This window comes from Pongo abelii, chromosome 8, assembly GCF_028885655.2.
Source record: "Pongo abelii isolate AG06213 chromosome 8, NHGRI_mPonAbe1-v2.0_pri, whole genome shotgun sequence".
Classification (NCBI taxonomy): domain Eukaryota; kingdom Metazoa; phylum Chordata; class Mammalia; order Primates; family Hominidae; genus Pongo; species Pongo abelii.
The window spans coordinates 53,237,861-53,259,706 of record NC_071993.2 but is presented as its reverse complement, the minus strand read 5'-3'; the positions used below and the strand labels follow the sequence as shown (position 1 = coordinate 53,259,706).

Below are 21,846 nucleotides of genomic sequence, written 5' to 3'. Positions count from 1 at the left end.
CCAGGCTGGAGTGAAGTGGTGCCATCTTGGCTCCCTGCAATCTCCACCTCCTGGGTTCAAGCGATCCTCCCAACCTCAGCCTCCTGAGTAGCTGGAACACAGCCATATGCCACCACGCCTGTCTAAGTTTTGTAGATTTTGTAGAGATGGGGACTTGCCATGTTGCCCAGGCTGTTCTCCAACTTCTGATCTCAAGCCATCAGCCTGCCTCAGCCTCCCGAAGTGCTGGGATTACAGGCCTGAGTCACCATGTTCAGCCTTGCCATTTTGTTATATGCATAGTTGTGCTCCTAGTGGTAAAGTCGGGACTTTTAGGATATCCATTACCAAATAATGTACATCATACACATTATGTATTTTCTCATCACCCACCACCTCTCTCCACCCTTTTGAGTCTCCATTGTCAATCATCCCACTCTCTACATCCAGGTGTACACATTGTTTAGCACCCAGTTATAAGTCAGAACATGTGATATTTGTCTGTCTGTGTCTGGCTTGTTTCATTTAAGAGAACAGCCTCCAGGGCCGGGCGCGGTGGCTCACGCCTGTAATCCCAGCACTTGGGGAGGCCGAGGTGGGCAGATCATGAGGTCAGGACTTAGAGACCAGTCTGACCAACATGGTGAAACCCCGTCTCTACTAAAAATACAAAATTTAGCCAGGTGTGGTGGCGGGTGCCTGTAATCCCAGCTACTCAGGAGGCTGAGCAGGAGAATCTCTTGAACCCGGGAGGCAGAGGTTGCAGTGAACCGAGATTGTGCCACTGCACTCCAGCCCGGGTGACAAGAGCCAGACTCCATCTCAAAAAAAAAAAAAAAAAAAGAGAGAGAGAGAATGGCCTCCAGTTCCATCCATGAACCTGCAAAAGACATGATCTCATTATTTTGCAAAGAATACTACACTATTTATGGCTGAACAGTACTCTATGGTGTATGTATACCACATTTTGTTTATTCAGTCAACAATTGATGGACACTTAGGTTGATTCCATGTCTTTGCTATTGTGAATGGTGCTGCAATAAACATAGGGGTGCAAGTATCTTTTTGATATATTGATTTCTTTTCCTTTGGGTATATACCCAGTAGTGGGATTGCTGGATGGAATGGTAGTACTATTTTTAGAAATATTCTATATCTTGATAGGGGTCATGGTTAAAAGGTGTGTATGCTATCAAGGCTCATCAAACCTTCTGCTTACAGTTTACATAAACTTATTGCATGTAAATTACACCCAATTTAAAAATAGGTCTGTTGCAGTGGCTCACGCCTGTAATCCTAGCATTTTGGGAGGCAGAGGTGAGCAGATCATTTGAGGTCGGGAGTTCTAAGACCAGCCTGGCCAACATGGTGAAACCCTGTCTCTAATAAAAATACAAAAATTATGGTTCATGCCATTCTCTTGCCTCAGCCTCCCGAGTAGCTGGGACTACAGGCGCCTGCCACCACGCCCAGCTATTTTTTTGTATTTTTAGGAGAGATGGGGTTTCACCGTGTTAGCCAGGATGGTCTCGATCTCCTGACCTCGTGATCCGCCCACCTCGGCCTCCCAAAGTGCCTCGGATTACAGGCATGAGCCACCGCGCCCGGCTGAATTTTGTTAATTATGCACTAAGAAAATAGCACCAATTGTTTGTGACAAGGATGAGGAAGCATCATTTTTGTTTGTATGTTGTTGTTGTTGTTGTTGTTGAGAGGGAGTCTCACTCTGTCTCCCAGGCTGCAGTGCAGTGGCATGATCGTGACTCACTGCATCCTTAAACCCCTGGGCTCAAGCGATCCTCCTGCCTCAGCCTCCTGAGTAGCTGGGACTATAGGCACGCACCACCATGCCCAGCTAATTTTATTTATTCTTATTCTTTTTTTTTTTTTGAGATGGAGTCTCGCTCTGTCACCAGGCTGGAGGGCAGTGGCGTGATCTCAACTCACTGCAACCTCTGCCTCCTGGGTTCAAACGATTCTCCTGCCTCAGCCTCCCGAGTAGCTGGGATTACAGGCACCCGCCACCACGCCCAGCTAGTTTTTGTATTTTTAGTAGAGACGGGCTTTCACTATGTTGCCCAGGCTGGTCTCAAACTCCTGGGCTCAAGCAATCCTCCCACCTTGGCCTCTTAATGCATAAGCCACTGTGCCTGGTCCTGTGTTTCTTTTTTCACTCCTCATTTTACAGAAGAGGTGCGTCTGCCTCTCATACAGCCAGGATGTGGAAGAGCTGGGATCTGAGAAGGCTGAGTCCACAGCCAGGGGAATGGAGCAGAGAGGCTCAGGAGAGACAAAATGGCTGGTGGATGCCAACCTGGAAGTTGCAAAGGGACAGGCCCAGGATGGAGGGGAAGGGCCGACCACAGCCGGGAACAGGGAGGAAGCAAGGCCATGAGGTGGGTGCGGATGGAGTCCCGGGTAAAGATTGGGAAGGCGTGTAATGGACTGCGTGACTGTTCTTCCTCTTGGGAGCAAGGAAGGCCACCAGCTGGTGTGTCTCAGGCAGGGGTGGGAGGTCTTGGGAGCTGAGAAGAATGGGAGGGCTTGAGTCAGGTTGTGTAAAGTGAGTGGGGATGGTTGACCAAGAATTAGGGAAAGGAGGCCAGGCGCATTGGCTCATGCTTGTAATCCCAGCACTTTGGGAGGCCAAGGCGGGCAGATCACCTAAGGTCGGGAGTTCGAGACCAGCCTGACCAACATGAAGAACCGTCTCTACTGAAAAAAAAAATACTAAAAAAAAATTAGTTGGGCATGGTGGTGCATGCCTGGAATCCCAGTTACTTGGGAGGCTGAGGCGGGAGAATCGCTTGAACCCAGGAGGCGGAGGTTGTGGTGAGCAGAGATCACGCCACTGTACTCTAGCCTGGGTGACAAGAGTGAAATCCATCTCAAAAAAAAAACAAAAAAAAGAAAAAGAATCAGGGAAAGGATGCTCCCATGCTCCCAGGACCTGGATATCTGCTATGTACACCGTGGCTTATGCTAGCAGAAAGCCTCCTTCCCGGGCCATCTGTGGCCCAAAGGCATTCGGAAGATGGAGCATTCAGGAGGGAATCTGGGAAGCAAAGTGGTTAGAACTCAGCTGTGGAGCTTAACAGTCACCCAGTGGGGTGCTCTGGAAGCAGACACCAAGAAGGTGTTGGGGTGCAGGATGTGTAGGCCACAAGGCAAGGATGGGGAAGAATCGAAATTCCGGTGCAGTGATGGTGGGAATATAAAATGGTGCCACTGCTATGGAAAAGGGTACGCTGGTTCCTTAAAGAAATTAAACATAGAGTCAGGCCGGGCGTGGTGGCTCACGTCTGTAATCCTAGCACTTTGGGAGGCCGAGGCCAGCAGGTTGCCTGAGTCAGGAGTTTGAGACCAGCCTGGGCAACGTGGTGAAACCCCGTCTCTACTCAAAATACAAAAAAATTAGCTAGGTGTGGTGGCGGGTGCTTGTAATCTTAGCTACTCAGGAGGCTGAGGCAAGAGAATCGCTTGAGCCTGGGAGGTGGAGGTTGCAGTGAGCTGAGATCACGCCATTGCACTCCAGCCTGGGCGACAGAATGAGACAGTGTCTCAAAAAAAAAAATAAAAGGAAAAAAAAGAAACATAGAATTACCATATGACCTAGAAATTCTGCTTCTGGGTATACGCACAAGGGGCTTGAAAGCAGGGACTCAAAGAGACACTTGTACATCCGTGTGCACAGCAGTGCGATTCATAACAGCCAAAAGACAGAAGGCACCCAAGTGCCCAGCAAGAGACGAATGGATAAACAATGTGGTCCCTCTGTAGGGTGGGATAGGATTCAGCCTTAAAAAGGAAGGACATTCGGCCAGGCGTGGCGGCTCATGCCTGTAATCCCAGCACTTTGAAAGGCCGAGGCATGTGGATCACTTGAGGTCAGGAGTTCGAGACCAGCCTGGCCAAAGTGGTGAAACCCTGTCTCTACTCAAAATACAAAAATTAGCTGGGCGTGGTGGCGGGCACCTGTAATCCCAGCTACTTGGGAGGCTGAGGCAGAAGAATCACTTGAATCCGGGAGGCCGAGGTTGGAGTGAGCCGAGACCACGCCACTGTACTCCAGCCTGGGCAACAAAAGCAAAACTCCATCTCAAAAATAAAATAAATAAATAAATAGGAAGGAAATTCTGGCCGGTTGCGGCGGCTCACACCTGTAATCCCAGCACTCGGGGAGGCCGAGGCAGGCAGATCACTTGAAGTCAGGAGTTCGAGACCAGCCTGGCCAACATGGTGAAACCTCGTCTCTACTAAAAATACAAAACTTAGCCAGGTGTGGTGGCACATGCCTGTAATCCAAGCTAGTTGGGAGGCTGAGGCAGGAGAATCACTTGAACTCTAGAGGCAGAGGTTGCAGTGAGCCGAGATCACGCCCCTGCACTCCAACCTGGGCAACAAGAGTGAAACTCCATCTCAAAAAAAAAAAAAAAAAAAAAAATCTGGCATAGGGAAATTCACAGAGACAGAAAGCAAATTACTAGTTGTCAAGGAGGGAGTGGAATGGGGAACAGCTACTTAATTAATATGTGTGAGGTTTCCCTTTGAAGGTGATGAAAATGTTCGGGAACTTGATAAAAGTGGTGGTTGTACAACATTGTAAATGTACAAAATACCACTAAGTTATTCACTTTAAGATCCATGATCTTATTTTATGGGAATTTCACATCAATTAAAAAATACACACATATGGCTGGGCGTGGTGCCTCACGCCTTTGAGAGGCCAAGGCGGATGGGTCATCTGAGGTCAGGAGTTGAGACTAGCCTGACCAACATGGTGAAATCCCGTCTCTCAAAAAAAAATTAGCCAGGCCCGTGGTGGTGTGCGCCTGTAATCCCAGCTACTCAGGAGGCTGAGTCAGGAGAATCGCTTGAACCCAGGAGGCGGAGGTTGCAGTGAGCCGAGGTCGTGCCATTGCACTCCAGTCTGGGCAACAAAAGTGAAGGTCTGTCTCAAAAAAAAAGAAAATACACACACACACACACACACACACACACATTTCTTGCTTCTTCTCACTTCTGGTGGCTACTGGCATTCTTTCGTTTGTGGCTAAATCACTCCAGTCTCTGCAACTATCTTTACGTGACCTTCTCCTCTTCTTTCAAAACTCTCTCTGACTCCTTATTTTATTTATTTATTAATTTTTTTAGAGACAGGGTCTCACTCTGTCACTCAGGCTGGAGCGCAGTGGTATGATCATTGCTCACTGCAGCCTCGATCTCCTGGGCTCAAGCCGTCCTCTTACCTCAGCCTCCCAAAATGCTGGGACTATAGGGATATACCACCATGACTGGCCAATTTGAAATCTTTAAGAGATGGGGTCTTGCTATGTTGCCCAAGTGGGTCTTGAACTCCTGGACTCTAGAGATACTCTCGCCTTGGCTTTCCAAAGTGGTGGATTACAGTGTGAGTCACTGCACCTGGATACATGCATTATTATTATTATTATTATTATTATTATTATTATTATCATCATCATTATTATTATTGAGACAGAGTCTCACTCTGTCGCCCAGGCTGGAGTGCAATGGCGCGAGCTCAGCTCACTGCAACCTCTGCCTCTCAGGTTCAAGCGATTCTCCTGCCGCAGCCTCTGGACTAGCTGGGATTACAGGTGTGCACCACCATACCTGGCTAACTGCTGTATTTTTAGTAGAGATGGGGTTTCACCATGTTGGCCAGGCTGGTCTTGAACACCCGACCTCAGGTGATCCACCTGCCTCAGCCTCTCAAAGTGTCGGGATTACAGGCGTGAGCCACTGAGCCTGGCCGGTGCATTATTTATTTTTTTTTCTAGGAAGAAGGTATATTTATTTATTTCTTAAATTTTTATTTTTATTTCAGTAGTTTTGGGGGCGCAGGTGGTTTTTGGTTACATGGATAAACTCTTTAGTGGCGATTTCTGAGCTTTTGGTGTACCTGTCACCCAAGCAGTGTACACTGTACCTAATATGTAGTCTTCTATCCTTCACCCCCCCATTTTCCCTGCCCAGGTCCCCAAAGTCCATTATATCACTTTTTTTTTTTAAAGACAGAGTTTTGCTCTTGTTGCCCAGGCTGGAGTGCAGTGGCGTGATCTCGGCTCACTGCAACCTCCGTCCTCTGGTTTCAAGCGATTCTCCTGCTTCAGCCTCCCGAGTAGCTGCGATTACAGGCATCTGCCACCACGACCAGCTAATTTTTGTATTTTTAGTAGAGACAGGGTTTCACCATGTTGGCCAGGATGGTCTCGATCTCCTGACCTCGTGATCCACCCGCCTCAGCCTCCAAAGTGCTGGGATTACAGGCATGGAAATGGAATCATGTACCATGCATTTTTTTTTTTTTTTTTTTTGGCCTGGCTTCTTCTAAGTCAGCAGAATTTCTAAGATTTTCTGGAATCATGTACCAAGCATTTTTTTTATGGCCTGGCTTCTTCTAAGTCAGCAGAATTATTTTGAGATACATCCCTATTGTTGGATGTATCAATAGTTCCTTCCTTTTTATTGTGAAGCAGTGATCCATGGCATGGTTATAACACTGTTGGTTTATCCATTCACCTGTTGATAAAAATCTGGGTTGCTTCTAGTTTTGAGCTATTGCACATAATGAAAGCATGGACTTTTACGATTGTTCTAATGCAACTAGAGCATCTCAGAGAGGGAAGGGAGTAGAAATGTCTTCCTCTGACAGGTAATAAGGCAAGGTGATTTAAGAAGTCAGATGGGGCTGGGCACAGTGGCTCGTGCCTGTAATCCCAGCACTTTGGGAGGCTGAGGTGGGTGGATCATCTGAGGTCAGGTGTTCAAGACCAGTGTGGCCAACACGGTGAAAACCCCTCTGTGCTAAAAATACAAAAATTAGCTGGGCGTGGTGGTGCACACCTGTAGTCCTAGCTACTTGGGAAGGTGAGGCAGGAGAATCGTTTGAACCTCGGAGATGGAGGTTGCTGTGAGCTGAACTTGTGCCACTGCACTCCAGCCTGGGCGACAGATTGAGAACCTGTCTTTTAAAAAATGAAAAGAAGGGCCGTGTGCAGTGGCTCACACCTGCAATCCCAGCACTTTGGGAGGCCGAGGCAGGCAGATAATGAGGTCAGGAGTTCAAGACCAGCCTGGCCAACATGGTAAAACCTCATCTCTACTAAAAATACAAAAATTAGCTGGGCATGGTAGTGCATGCTTGTGGTCCCAGTTACTCAGGAGGCTGAGTCAGGAGAAACGCTTGAACCTGGGAGGAGGAGCTTGCAGTGAGCCGAGAACCTGCCACTGCACCCCAGCCTGGGCAACATAGCAAGATTTAATCTCAAAAATAAATAAATAAGAAAGAACTGAAAGTGAAGGAAGCAGGTAGAGAGGTGTTCAGAGGGCAGAGTAGGCAGCGGGTCTTGCAGTGGACATCCAGGGTCTGGGATTGGTGATTGGGTTGATGAAGGCAGTTCACAGCCACAAAAGAGTTGTTCTGGAGAAAGAGCTAGTGGTTGAGGTACTCTACTTGGTCTCGGCCAAACATCTTGGTCTAGCAGCAGAACTGGGATGTGAGTCCATGCTCCTGGTCACTTGAGGTCAGGGGTTCGAGACCAGCCTGGCCAACATGGTGAAACTCTGTCTGTACTAAAAACATAACAAAATTAGCCAGACACGGTGGTGGACACCTGTAATCCCAGCTTCTCGGGAGACTGAGGCAGGAGAATCACTTGAACTCAGGAGGTGGAGGTTGCAGTGAGCCGTGATTGCGCCACTATAGTCCAGCCTAGGTGACAGAGCCAGACTCGGTCACACACACACACACACACACACACACACACACACACACACACACAATACAAACATTCTACAATGTGCAGGATAGCCTTCCACAACAAAGAATTATCCATGCCTCAGTGTCCATAGCCCTGAGGTTGAGAAACCCTATGCCAGATGAACTTCAGAATAATTTTTCTATACTCTTTTAGGTATAGATTTTGAAGTTTTGTTTTTTTTGTTTTTTTTTTTGAGACAAGATCTGGCTCTGTCACCTGGGCTGGAGTGCAATGATACAATCATAGCTAACTGCAGCCTTGAACTCCTAGACTCAAGTGATCCTCCCACCTCAGCCTCTGGAGTAGCTGGGACCACAGGCAGGCACCACCACATTCAGCTAATTTTTACCTTTTTTTTTTTTTTTTGTAGAGACAGGGTCTTGCTATGTTGCCCAGGCTGGTCTTGAACTCCTGGCCTCATGTGATCCTCTTGCCTGGGCCTCCCAAAGCCCTGGGATTATAGGCATGAGCCACTGTGCCTGGCCTCCAATATTCTGTTCTTTTTCCCAGAAATAATAAGGCACATTTCTGTATTTATTCAAGTTATAAAGCATTAGTTTTTTTAAAAATTTAGGTTAGAGCCATTGCTGTTAAATGTTTTTCTAAGTTTTTTTTTTTTTTTTTCTTAGGAGGTGGGGTCTCCCTATGTCAACCAGGCTGGAATACAGTGGTATTCAGAGGCGGGAACATGTTTCTCTATATCCTTGAACTCCCAGGCTCAAGCGATCCTTCTGCCTCAGCCTCCGGAGTAGCCAGGACTACAGGCGGGGCATACCACGCCCGGCTCTCTTCGTATTTTATTTTATGTCACTTTGTAGCTATGGTGATGCTGTTCTGAAAAAAAAAATGTAACTGTCTCGTGCTGTGTTTTAAAAAGGGTATTAATATACATGGTTAAAACTCTTCAAACAGACAAAAAAAGATTGCCAGTTTTGAATGTGTTTTTGGAGACGTACTTCAAGATTCTGGAAATATCTGTGAATGCGTATAGGTTAGCATGCGTGGCTGTACCTCACCGCCCTTTAAAATGCAAATGATAGTGTTTCAGGTACATGGTTCTGCATTTAATTTTTTTTAGGTAGTAATATATATATATTGGAAGTTCTCATCTCAGGACATGTAGATGTAGCTTGGTCTTTTCTTGAAACATGACATTGTTTCACTGAATATCTTTTCAGTGTTTATGTTGCAAAAATAATTTTACTTATAAAATTTTACATAATCATTTTCTACCTAGATTCAGGTAACTACCTCTCTCAGCCAGTGGGAAAGGGTCTTGTACATTTGCAAAACAAATCCAAGAAGTGCTTTTGAGAAATGAGAATATTTTACATAAATTTTGTCTTCGTCTTTCTTGAAAAGTGCACAGAGGAGAGGGAAATGGGAAGAGAGAGAAGCAAAGACCATTGCGCCAGTATCTCCAGATAAATTGGTAATACTTCCTTTATATTCTTTGCCTGATTCAGGCACAAATAGTTTGACATAGAAGCCCTGCCCTTCCCTTTCCCTTCTTCCCTTCTTCCCTTCTTCCTTCCTCTCCCCTCCCCCTCTCCCTCCCCCTCCCCTCCCCCTCCCCTCCCCCTCCCCTCCCCCTCCCCTCCCCCTCCCCTCCCCCTCCCCTCCCCCTCCCCTTCCCCTTCCCTTGATTTCCTTTTTTCTATTTCTTTCTTTCTCTCTTCTCTCTTTCTCTCTCTCTCTCTTTCTTTCTCTCTCTCTCTCTCTCTCCCTCTCCCTCTCTTTCTTTGTTTCTTTTTTTGAGACAGGGTCTCACTGTCATTCAGGCTGGAGTGCAGTGGCTATTTTTGTACTTTTGGTAGAGGCAGGGTTTCACCATGTTGCCCAGGCTGGTCTTGAACTCCTGAACTTAAGCAATCCACCCACCTTGGCCTCTCAATCATTTTATTTATTTATTTATTTATTTATTTTGAGATGGAGTCTCGCTCTGTAGCCCAGGCTGGAGTGCAATGGCACAATCTTGGCTCACTGCAACCTCCGCCTCCTGGGCTCAAGCGACTCTCCTGCCTCAGCCTCCTGAATAGCTTGGATTACAGGCTCATGCCACCACACCCAGCTAATATTTGTATTTTTAGTAGAGATGGGGTTTCACCATCTTACCCAGGCTGGTCTTGAACTCCTGACCTCAGGTGGTCCACCCTCCTTGGCCTCCCAAAGTGCTGGGATTACAGGCGTGAGCCACCGCGCCTGGCTCTCCCAATCACTTTCTAAGAGTTTTATATGTTGAGCCCAGGTAATATCTGTGCTCTCTCAAACTCTTTAACATGAAGCCTCAATTCTGATCACGGCCCTAGCAGCATAAGACACTGGAGGAAGCGGCCGGGCACGGTGGCTCAAGCCTGTAATCCCAGCACTTTGGGAGGCCGAGGTGGGCGGATCACGGGGTCAGCAGTTCAAGACCAGTGTGACCAACATGGTGAAACCCCATTTCTACTAAAAATACAAAAATTAGCCAGGCATGGTGGTGGGCCCCTGTAATCCCAGCTACTCTGGAGGCTGAGGCAGGAGAATCGCTTGAACCCGGGAGGCAGAAGTTGCAGTGAGCCGAGACTGTACCATTGCACTCCAGCCTGGGTGACAGAGGGAGACTCCATCTCCAAAAAAAAAAAAAAAGAAAGAAAGAAACTGGAGGAAGCTCATCGCCCAGAAATTCCTGTGGGTTGCACTTCTTTTATTTTTCTTTAAGTTTGTGTTTTTAATTTTTGTGGGTACATAGTGGTTGATTATATTCACAGAGCACACGAGATGTTTTGGTGCAGGCATGCGATGTGTAATAACCACTTCATGGAGAATGGGGTCTCCATCCCCTCAAGCATTTATCCTTTGTGTGACAAACAATCCAGTTATACTCTTTTAGTTATTTTTAAATGTGCAATTAAGCCGGGCGTGCTGGCTCACGCCTGTAATCCCAACACTTTAGGAGGCTGAGCCCGGCAGATCACTTGAGGTCAGGAGTTGGAGACCAGCCTGGCCAACATGGTGAAACCCCATTTCTACTAAAAATACAAAAATACAAAAATTAGCTGGGTGTGGTGGTGGGCACCTGTAATCCCAGCTACTCAGGAGGGTGAGGCAGGAGAATCGCTTGAACCTGGGAGGCGGAGGTTGCAGTGAGCCGAGATGGCACCACTACACTCCAGCCTGGGCAACAGACAGAGACTGTCTCAAAAAAAAATTAATAATAAAAAAAGTACAATAAAATTATTATTGACTATCGTGGTTTGCACTTTCACATTGCAGGCTTCAAAAAGCATGGATTTATTTAGGCGCAGTGGCTCATGACTGTAATCACAGCACTTTTGGGAGGCCAAGGCGGGAGGATCACTTGAGGTCAGGAGTTGGAGACCAGCTTGGCCAACATGACAAAACCCTGTCTCTACCAAAAAATACAAAAATTAGCCGGGCATGGTAGTGCACTCCTGTAATCCCAGGTACTTGGGAGGCTGAGAATCGCTTGAACCAAGGAGGTGGAGGCTGCAGTGAGCCGAGATAGCGCCACTGCGCTCCAGCCTGAGCAACAAGAGTGAGACCTTGTCTCAATAAATAAATATATAAATAAATAAATAAGCATGAGTTCAAAATAGGAGTGTGGAATGGGTCTGATCATCCAAACTCTAAGGAATGATGGAATATCATTCAGCCATAAAAAGGAATAAAGCACTGGTTCAGGCAACGACAAGGATGAACTTTGAACACATTATGCCAAATAAAAGTAGCTAGTCCCCAAAGCTCGCATATTATATTGCTCCATTTATATGGAGTTTGCAGAACAGGCAAGTCCACAGAGATTAGCGGATTAGTGGATGCCTGGGGCTGGGGAGCGGAGGTGGGGAGTGAGTGCCAATGGGGACAGGGTTTCTGTTTGGGGTGATGAAAACATTTTGCAACGAGACAGTGACAATGGTTGTACAACATCGTGAATGTACTGAATATCCCTGTGTCATACACTTTAAAATGGTTAAAATCATAAATTCTGTGTTATGTGTATTTTACTATAATAAACAAAAACAAGGAGGTATATTTCAATTCTCCCAAAAAGCTCTCTTAGTCTTTCATTTTAAATTTCTGGAGCACAATGTACATTATTTGGGTAATGGATGCACCAGAAGCACAGGCTTACCATGATGCAATATATCTGCGTAACAAAATTGCACTTGTACCACTTAAATTTGTACAAATAAAAAAAAAATCTCATTTCTGACCCTTAAGCTTTTTTTTTTTTTTTTCCTTGAGACAGTGTCTTGCTCTGTTGTCCAGGCTGGAGTGCAGTGGTGCAATCATAGCTCACTGCAGTCTCGAATTCCTGGGCTCCAGTGATCCTCCCACTTCAGCCTCCCATGTAGCTGGGATGATCCATGCACATCACCACACTCAGCTAATTTTCACATTCTTTGTAGAGACAAGGTCTCGCTATGTTGCCCAGACTGAATGCATGCGTTTTATCTGTTGCATATACTTTCCTCACTTAAAACGTCTGTCTTTTGAACAAATATCACATGTTCTCACTCATATGTGGGAGCTAAAAAAGTGGATCTCAGACGGGTGCAGTGGCTCATGCCTGTAATCCCTGCACTTTGGGAGGCTGAGGTGGATGGATCACTTGAGGTCAGGAATTCGAGACCAGCCTGGCCAACATGGTAAAACCCCATCTCTACTAAAAATACAAAAATTTAATCGGAGGTGGTGGTGGGCACCTGTAGCCCCAGCTACTCGGGAGGCTGAGGCAGGAGAATCGCTTGAACCCAGGAGGTGAAGGTTGCAGTGAACCAAGATCGCACCACTGCACTGCAGCCTGGGTGACAGAGCGAGACTTCGTCTTAAAAAAAAAAAAAAAAAAAAAAAGTGGATCTCATAAAGATAGACAGTAGCCGGGCGCGGTGGCTCACAATTGTAATCCCAGCACTTTGGGAGGCTGAGGCAGGCAGATCACCTAAGGTCAAGAGATTGAGACCACGGTGAAACCCTGTCCCTACTAAAAATACAAAAAATTAGCCGGACTCGGTGGCGGGCGCCTGTAGTCCCAGCTACTCGGGAGGCTGAGGCAGGAGAATGGCGTGAACCCGGGAGGCGGAGCTTGCAGTGAGCCGAGATAATGCCACTGCACTCCAGCCTGGGCGACAGAGCAAGACTCCATCTCAAAAAAAAAAAAAAAAAGATAGACAGTAGATTGTTGGTTTACCAGGAAGGGTAGGAGAAAGAGGGAGATGAAGAGAAATTGATTATTAGGTACAAACGTACAGTTTGATAGAAGAAATAAGACAGTGTTTGTTAGATCAGTAGGGTGACTATACAATAGCCTATTGAATATTTCAAAATAGCTAGAAGAGAAGAATTTGACTGTTTCTAACATAAAGACAAGACAAATATTTAAGGTGAAGGAAATCCCAAGTGCACTGATTTGATCTTTACAAGTTATATGAATCTATTAAATTATCACATGTACCCCAAAACTATGTACATCTGTTATGCATCAACAGAAAAATTTTTCTTTTCTTTTCTTTTTTGAGATGGAGTTTTGCTGTTGTTGCCCAGGCTGGAGTGCAATGGCGCGATCTCGGCTCACTGCAACCTCTGCCTTCTGGGTTAAAGTGAGCCTCCTGCCTCAGCCTCTCAAGTAGCTGGGATTACAGGCATGCATCACCACGCCCAGCTAATTTTTTGTATTTAGTAGAGACCGGGCTTCACCATGTTGGTCAGGCTGGTCTCAAACTCCTGACCTCAAGTGATCCACCTGCCTTGGCCTCCCAAAGTGCTGGGATTACAGGCGTGAGCCACTACACCTGGCCAAGAAAAACTTCTTTAAAAATCTGTCTTTTGACTTGATATATGAGACTTTTTTTTTGGCTATTCATACAATCTTAATTTCTACATAGCCAAGTTTGTTATTTTACAAAGTTAAACTTGGGATTCACGTCTGGCTTGGAGAAACTTTCCTCAGTCTGAGGATTATAAAATAAAATTTTCATATCATAAAGTCTTATGGTTTCATATCTGAATGGCTGTGAAGTTTACCAAATGCATTTTTAGTATCATGGAGATGCAAATCTTTTTTTTTTTTTTGAGATGGAGTCTCCCTCTGTTGCTTAGGCTGGAGTGCGTGGGGCGATCTCAGCTCACTGCAGCCTCTGCCTCCTGGGCTCAAGCGATCCTCCTACCTCAGCCTCCTGAGTATCTGGGACTATAGGCACCCACCACCATGCTTGGCTATTTTTTTGTATTTTTGGTAGAGACAGGGTTTTGCCTTGTTGCCCAGGCTGGTCTCGAACTCCTGGGCTCAAGTGATGCACCCACCTTGGCATCCCAAAGTGCTGGGATTATGATTACAAGCATGAGCCACCATACCCAGCCCCAAAGCAAATTTTAATATGGCATATTCTAGGTTCTGCACTTTTTATAGTTGACCTTTCAATAGTGTTGTGGCTACTGGTGCCAATTCACCCCTACAGAGTTGAAAATCTGAATGTAACTTTTGACTCCCTGAAAACTTAACTACTTATAGACTGCTGTTGACCTGAAGACTTAGCAATAACATAAACAGCTGATTAACAGGCATTTTGTATGTTACAAGTATTACATACTGTATTTCTTTCTTTCTTACTTTATTATTATTATTATTATTATTATTATTATTATTATTATTATTATTTTGAGATAGAGTCTAACTGCATCACCTAGGCTGGAGTGCGCTAGTGGCATGATCTCAGCTCACTGCAACCTCCGCCTCTTGGGTTCAAGTAATTTTCATGCCTCAGCCCTCCAGAGTAGCTGAAATTACAGGCACATGCCACCACACCTAGCTAACTTTTGTATTTTTAGTAGATACGGGGTTTTGTAATGTTGGCAGGCTGGTCTCGAACTCCTGACCTCAAGTGATCCACCTCCCTCTGTCTTGCAAAAGGGCTGGGATTACAGGAGTGAACCACCGTGCCTGGCCTCTACACATTGCAGTCTTACAATAAAGCAAGTTAGAGAAGAGAAAATGTTATTTAAAAAATCACAGCTGGGCATGGTGGCACGTGCCTATAATCCCAGCTCCCTGGGAGGCTGAGGCGGGAGGATTACCCGAAGTTAGGAGGTAGAGGCAGCAGTGAGCCCTGATGGTGCCACTGCACTCCAGCCTGGGCAGCAGAGTGAAACCCTGTCTCCAAAAAGAAAAAAAAAAAAAGAAAATCACAAGGAAGAGAAAATACATTTACAGTTACAGAGCGCTACAATATTTATCAATGCCATAAATATGTTTACAAGATGAATTGTCTGTCTGAAGCAGACAACCGCAGCTGTAGAGCTCCATTTTTGTTATGTAGCAAGCAATTCAACTTTTTCTTGTCCTGTCCTGACTTTTCTCTGCTTCTCGGGAGCATTTCCAGCATCACTCGTGGCACTTTACATGGGTCTCAGGATGTTATTCAATGTTTGCGGTATTGCACTAAACACAGTGAAAGATATGCGGGAACCGCCAAGAGATCCCTTTTTACTGGGGCACAATTTCCTGGAGAGGCGAACTGCCCACAGGGAGATAATTAATGTAACATGACATTTTAAGCGGATACTTGCAACACTTGCACTCACTCCAGTAGCAACAGGAGGTGGCTATGAAATTGTTACAATAACACAATATATTCTACAGTTAATTTTATGCAGTTATGATTGAATGCTGCGTCTTTACGTTTATTTACATTTTTCTTGACTTGGAATAACACCATGTATGGTTTGTAAGTGTATGTTTACGTTTTAATACATTTTAACTTTTTATAACAGATTTGTATATATTTTACGCTAGCAAATGATAAAATAGGGCTGGGCATGGTGCCTTATGCCTGTAATCTCGGCACTTTGGGAGGTAGAGGCGGGAAGATCACTTGAGTTCAGGAGTTTGAGACCAGCCTGGGCAACATGGTGAGACCTCGTCTCTATAAAAATAAAAAAATTAGCCAGGCGTGTTGGTGCTTGCCAGGAGGATCGCTTGAACCCAGGAGTTGGAAGTTACAGTGAGCCATGATTGGGCCACTGTTCTCCAGCCTGGGCAACAGAGCAAGACCCTGTCTCTAAAAGAAAATAATAACAAAAATAATAAAACAGACTAGTATCTACATATATTTTATGCATTCATGACATACCTAACTTAATTTTTTTTTATATTTCTTGACTACCAAGTTCATCTGCAAGTCTTTTCAAACTATTGCAAATCTCTAAAAATGTTTCCAATATATTTATTGAAAAACATTCTGTTTAAAAGATGACCTCACTTTGGGAGGCTGATCAGATCAGCTGAGGTCAGGAGTTCGATACCAGCCTGGCCAACATGGTGAAACCCCGTCTGTACTAAAAATACAAAAATTAACCGGGTAAGGTGGCGTGTGCCTGTAGTCCCAGATACTTGGGAAGCTGAGGCAGGAGAATCACTTGAACCCGGGAGGTGGAGACTGCAGTGAGCTGAGATTGCTCCACTGCACTCCAGCCGGGGTGACAGAGCGAGACTCTGCCTCAAAAAAAAAAAAAAGATGTGCATGGTTCAAACTCATGTTCAAGGGCCCACTGCAGTTCTTACCCATGGCCTCACTTTCTCCTCTTTCTTTTCTACAGCTACAGTGAGTGCCTGGTTCAGTTGCAAGAATGCCTTGCCCAGCCTCCTCTGGGCCTTTGCTCATGCCTTCCCCTTACCTGAAACACATCCCTATGGCTTCCCTAGGCTGGCTCCTCTTCATTTTCAGAGTTAAGCTCAAAACCACGTCCTCAGTCATGTGCGGTGGCTCACGCGTCTGTAATCCCAGCACTTAGGGAGGCCGAGACAGGTGAATCTCTTGCGGTCAGGAGTTCAAGACCAGCCTGTCCAATATGGTGAAACCCTGTCTCTACTAAAAATACAAAAATTAGCCGGGCGTGGTGGCATGCCCCTGTAATCCCAGCTACCCTAGAGGCTGAGGCAGGAGAATTGCTTGAACCTGGGAGGCGGAGGTTGCAGTGAGCCAAGATCGTGCCACTGCACTCCAGCCTGGGCAACAGAGTAAGATCCATCAAAAAACAAACAAACAAACAAACAAAAAACCCCATGTCCTCAGCAAACTCCTCCCTATGCACCTCCCATTCCCCTCAACTCATCACACACTCAATTATTTTAAGGGCTCTCCCTGGCTCAGCTGTGAACTCCATAAGGAAATGGGTCATGTTTATTTTGCTCACTGAAAAATCCCCTATTACTTATTGCTTGTTGATTCTCCCACTCAACAAATATTTATTAAGCGACAGATATGTCAGGCACTGGGTTTAAGCAGTGAAACAAGACCGAAAAGATTTCTGCCTTCAGGGGGAGGGGAGAAGACACAGAAAACGAATAAGAATTTCAAGGCCAATCACAGTGGCGCATGCCTGTAATCCTAGCACCTTGGGAGGCCAAGGCAGGAGGATTGTTTGAGGCCAGGAGTTCAAGGCTGCAGGAAGCTAGGATTGCACCACTGCACTCCTGCCTGGGTGACAGCAAGATTCTGTCAAAAGGAAAAAAAAGAAAGAAAAGAAAAAAAAAAAAAAAACCAATTGCAGGTAGAGGGGTAAACATGCTATGAAAATGAGAGAGAAGGGGCCGGGCGCAGTGGCTCAGGCCTGTAATCCCAGTACTTTGGGAGGCCAAGGCCGGTGGATCACCTGAGGTCAGGAGTTTGGGACCAGCCAGGCCAACATGGTGAAATCCCATCTCTACTAAAAATACAAAAAATTAGCCGGGTGTAGTGGTGCATGCCTGTAATCCAAGTTACTTGGGAGGTTGAAGCAGGAGAATCGCTTGAACCCAGGCAGGTGATGTTGCAGTGAACTGAGATCTGGCCATTGCACTCCAGCCTGGGCAACAGAGAAAAACTCCATCTAAAAAAAAAAAAAGAGAGAGAGAGAAGGAAACAGGGAACTGGGGGGAGGATTTGCAAAAATATGGTTAGGGATGGCGCCTTGGAGCAGAGATGAAGCCATCTTGGAGTGTTACAGGCAAGGGAAATGCTGGGGCAAAGGCCCGGAGGCAGGAATAGGTTTGGCCTGTTGCATGAACAGTGGGTCCAACTCCTAGCAAACTATTTATTAAATAAAAGAAGAATGAATGCCTTCGGTCTAGGGTTGTGATGGGCGCCTTCTTAAGTTTTCTTTCCCGGGTACCTCCCCAGATCTGGCATGCAGGTATTATTAAACCCATTACACAAGTGAAAGTGAAACTGGCCCAGAGACAGTAAAGTCTCTGGTCCAAGACCACACAGGAGTGAGGGGTGGAGGAACCCTCCTCCCACTGAGTTCTGGTTTTCCTATACTGAAAGCCCCTTCCTCTCCTGCAGTAAGGTAGGTGGAACCACTGTCCCGCCTTGTTGGTGAATGTCATTGCTAGACGTTCAGACACATACAGGCTGGTCTGCTGAAAATCAGAGATGTCCACCCGCGCCCTAGTCGAGGTCTCCGGCGTCTTCTTTAGCGTCTTCTTTGCCCTTTCAGAAGCGTCTGCACATTTTTCCAGGTGTCATTTCTCCAACTTGAACACAGGGAGCGCACTGGGCACGCGGGCACGTGGCTGTCCCCAGGGGCCTGGCTTGGGTCTCGCCCCTGGGCCGGGGCGCACGCGCGGGCGGGACATCTGGGGGCGCCCACGCGCTCTGGGACGAGTGTCGCTGGTCAGGCCCGGACTGAGGAAAGGCGAGTGAGACACTACTCGCCTGGGGTGCAAAATTTAAGGGAGTGCCAAAAAAAAAAAAAAAAAAATGGAGAAGAAAGAAACCAAAACCACCTCGAGTCACCAAAATAAACATTTTAATGCAGTATTTTTTAAAAAATCAACAGGAATCCTCCAAAGCCCACTATGAACAAAATAGCAAAATGGTCGAGAAAGGATCTGTGCCGCTGGGTCGGGCCTGTGGGGCGCCTCCGGGGGTCTGAAACTGGAGGAGACTCGGGGTTGTAGGGCGCGCGGATCTGGGGCGCCCCCTCTGTCCCGGCGCGCCCAGAGCCTCCAGCGCGGGGCCCGGCACAGGGAGGCGGGGAGGCGGGCGGGGCGGGGCGGGGCCGGGCGGCATCTCCCTCCCCTGCAAGATTTCCCTCCCTCTCCTGGGCGTCTCCCGGGCGCAGAGTCCCTTCCTAGGCCAGATCCGCGCCGCCTTTTCCCGCGGCCCGCACGAGGACCAGCTGACGGGCCGCGTTGTTTACGGGCCCGAGCAGCCCTCTCTCCCGCCGTCCGCCCGCCACCCGCCAGCCCAGGTGCCCGCCCGCCAGTCAGCTAGTCCGTCGGTCCGCGCGTCCCTCTGTCCCGGAGCCCGCAGATCGCGACCCAGAGCGCGCGGGGCCGAGAGCCGAGAGACAGTACCGGGCGCAGCGCGGAGCTCCGGGCCCCGAGATCCTGGGACGGGGCCCCGGCCGCAGCGGCCGGGGGGTCGGGGCCGCCACCGCGAGAGCCTCCGCTCAGTATTTGTAGCTGGCGAAGCCGCGCGCGCCCTTCCCAGGGCTGCCTCTGGGCCCTCCCCGGCAGGGGGGCTGAGGCCTTCGGGTCGCCGGCCTGGAAGAGAAGGACGCGCGGCCCCCAGCGCCTCTTGGGTGGCCGCCTCGGAGCATGACCCCCGCGGGCCAGCGCCGCGCTCTCTGATCCGAGGAGACCTCGCGCTCCCGCAGCCATGGGCACCGGGGGCCGGCGGGGGGCGGCGGCCGCGCCGCTGCTGGTGGCGATGGCCGCGCTGCTATTGGGCGCCGCGGGCCACCTGTACCCCGGAGAGGGTGAGTCTGGGGGCGCGGGCGTGGGCGGAGAGCGTCGCGATGGGAAGAGGACCCCACCCAAGCCAAAATCGAGCCCCAGCTTGTGGACTGAGAACCCTCCCCGGGGGCGGGGGGCGGTGGCCGGGATGGTAGCTCCTGCATCGCGTTGGGGGGCGGGAAGCCGCTGACCGTGGCCTTTGCCCGCCCGGGCTCGCGCCTCCGCGCCCCGCGTGCCCGACCTGAGCCCGAGGAACCTTGCCCCAGTGCCCGCCCCGCCGCGGGCGCCTCTCTGGAGCGCGCCTCCGACACGTGCCCCGGCCCCTCCGAGCCCAAGTCCCTCCGGAGACACGACACGCGTCCTCTTTGGGTCGCGGCCGGGAAGGGGGGTCACTGGGTCTGGACAGCCCCGGACAGCCAAGTCCCCCGAGCGCATATGGTGTAGTAGAGCCAAGCGCCCTGAGTGCCTCAGAGGTGGGTGACGCTGCCTGGGGTCGGGGACTGCAGAACCCCCCTCTACCCAACTACCTTGGATCTAGGCCCGTGGCCACCCCGGACTCTAGGTCCATGTTTACCCTTTTGGGTTCTGTTTCCAGATGTCCGGAGGCAAATTCTAAAGCCTTAGCAATAGCAGCAATTGTAGCAGAAGGAGTGGCGGTTTTTTACCCTATTTATTGTAATTGGTATCACCGCATGCCACAGGCTGGTCTATCTTATCTCTCTGGACTGTCACAGTGGCCCCCGGAGGCAGATACAGTTATGCACCCATTTCACAGAGGAGTAAACTGAGGCTCAGGTAGGACGCATAACTCCCTTGCCCTAAAGTCAGTGCCAGAGCCAGGACTTGAACCTCTCTGTGTCCCGTTCTGCCCAAGAATCTGGACTACTGTCCCTTGTCTGCTGTCTCCTTGACCCCTCCTCTCCCCTCAGCCCTGCCCTTCATGAAGGAGCCTTTGACCTTGAGTGAGCCTTTGGTTCCCTCTGACCTCATGGGCCCCTCTCCCACGTGTGGGCAGCATCTTCCTTGGGCTTGACAACAGGCACCTTTGGGGTTGTAGGATGAAGATGGCGCAATCATTTAAGAGAATATAGCCTGGGTTTCCCACTGTGGGGTCTGAGGCCCTGCTTTAAAAATATCTGTTGGGTTACTGTTTCAGATTTCTCCATAAAAGGAAATCAGTCGTGATGAGGAAGGGGTCAGGGAGGGAAGGAATTGAAGCTCTTAAATGTATTGATGGGGAACCGGGTGCATGTAAAATCAGGTGCTACAGTGGACCAACGGTGTTTGCTGAGTCGACTCTGTCAATCACATAATGTCTAAAAGCCCCGGGCCCACCCCCCCCCCCGCCCCGCCCCCAGGTGCCTGGGAGACAGTAGGTGCTCAATGAAGGGTGGCGGTTAGTTTGGGTTCTTGTTAAGAAAATCTGGCCAGCTGCGGTGGCTCAAGCCTGTAATCTCAGCATTTTGGGAGGCTGAGGCGGGCAGATCACGAGGTCAGGAGATGGAGACCATCCTGGCCAACATGGTGAAACTCCCTTCTCTGCTCAAAATACAAAAATTAGCTGGGTTTGGTGGTGTTCGCCTGTAGTCCCAGCTACTTGGGAGCCTGAGGCAGGAGAATTGCTTGAACCCGGGAGGAGGAGGTTGCTGTGAGCTCAGATGGCTCCACTGCTCTCCAGCCTGGCGACAGAGCGAGACTTCGTCTCAAAAAAAATAAAAAAAAAGGCTGGGGGCGGTGGCTCACGCTTGTAATCCCAGCACTTTGGGAGGCCGAGGCGGGTGGATCACGAGTTCAGGAGATCGCGACCATCCTGGCTAACACGGTGAAACCCTGTCTCTACTAAAAAATAGAAAAAATTAGCTAGGCGTGATGGCGGGCGCCTGTAGTCCCAGCTACTCCGGAGGCTGAGACAGGAGAATGGCGTAAACCCGGGAGGCGGAGCTTGCAGTGAGCCAAGATCGTGCCACTGGGCGACAGAGTGAGACTCTGTCTCAAAAATAAATAAATAAATAAAATAAAAAGAAAATCCAAGATGAGTGGTTTCGAACTATGCCAGATTCTATGTGTGCGTGTGTGTGGTTCCCTGCTCTTCTGTTCCTTGTAGCTTTGGTAATTAATTGTGGATCTGTGCCTGTGCTTTCAGGGTCAGTAAATGGATTTACTATTTCTTTGCACATTTATGGCTTCCATATAGGCAGGGGTTTATGGTTTGTTGTTGTTGTTGTTGTTCACCGTTGCATTTCTAGAGCCCAGAACGGTGCCTGGCACATAGTAGGTATTCAGTAAATATTTGTTCTGCAGTGGGGCACAAGTGGTGGAATTCCTGGGTGTACTGGGCTCCTTTATCATCTTAAGGAGTTC

At 48.3% G+C, this 21,846-nt stretch overlaps 1 protein-coding gene across 1 annotated transcript in view; it reads left to right on the top strand.

Moving 5' to 3' along the window:
- Nucleotides 1-3,013: 3,013 nt before the first annotated feature.
- Nucleotides 3,014-21,846, top strand: part of LOC100436909 (uncharacterized) — a 69,564-nt gene continuing 50,731 nt past the window's right edge. Inside the window, exons 1-4 of the mRNA XM_063727231.1 lie at nt 3,014-3,222; nt 18,243-18,444; nt 18,870-19,202; nt 19,381-19,508. Coding sequence (XP_063583301.1) covers nt 3,014-3,222; nt 18,243-18,444; nt 18,870-19,202; nt 19,381-19,508 — 872 coding nt within the window. The remainder of the gene's footprint in view (nt 3,223-18,242; nt 18,445-18,869; nt 19,203-19,380; nt 19,509-21,846) is intronic.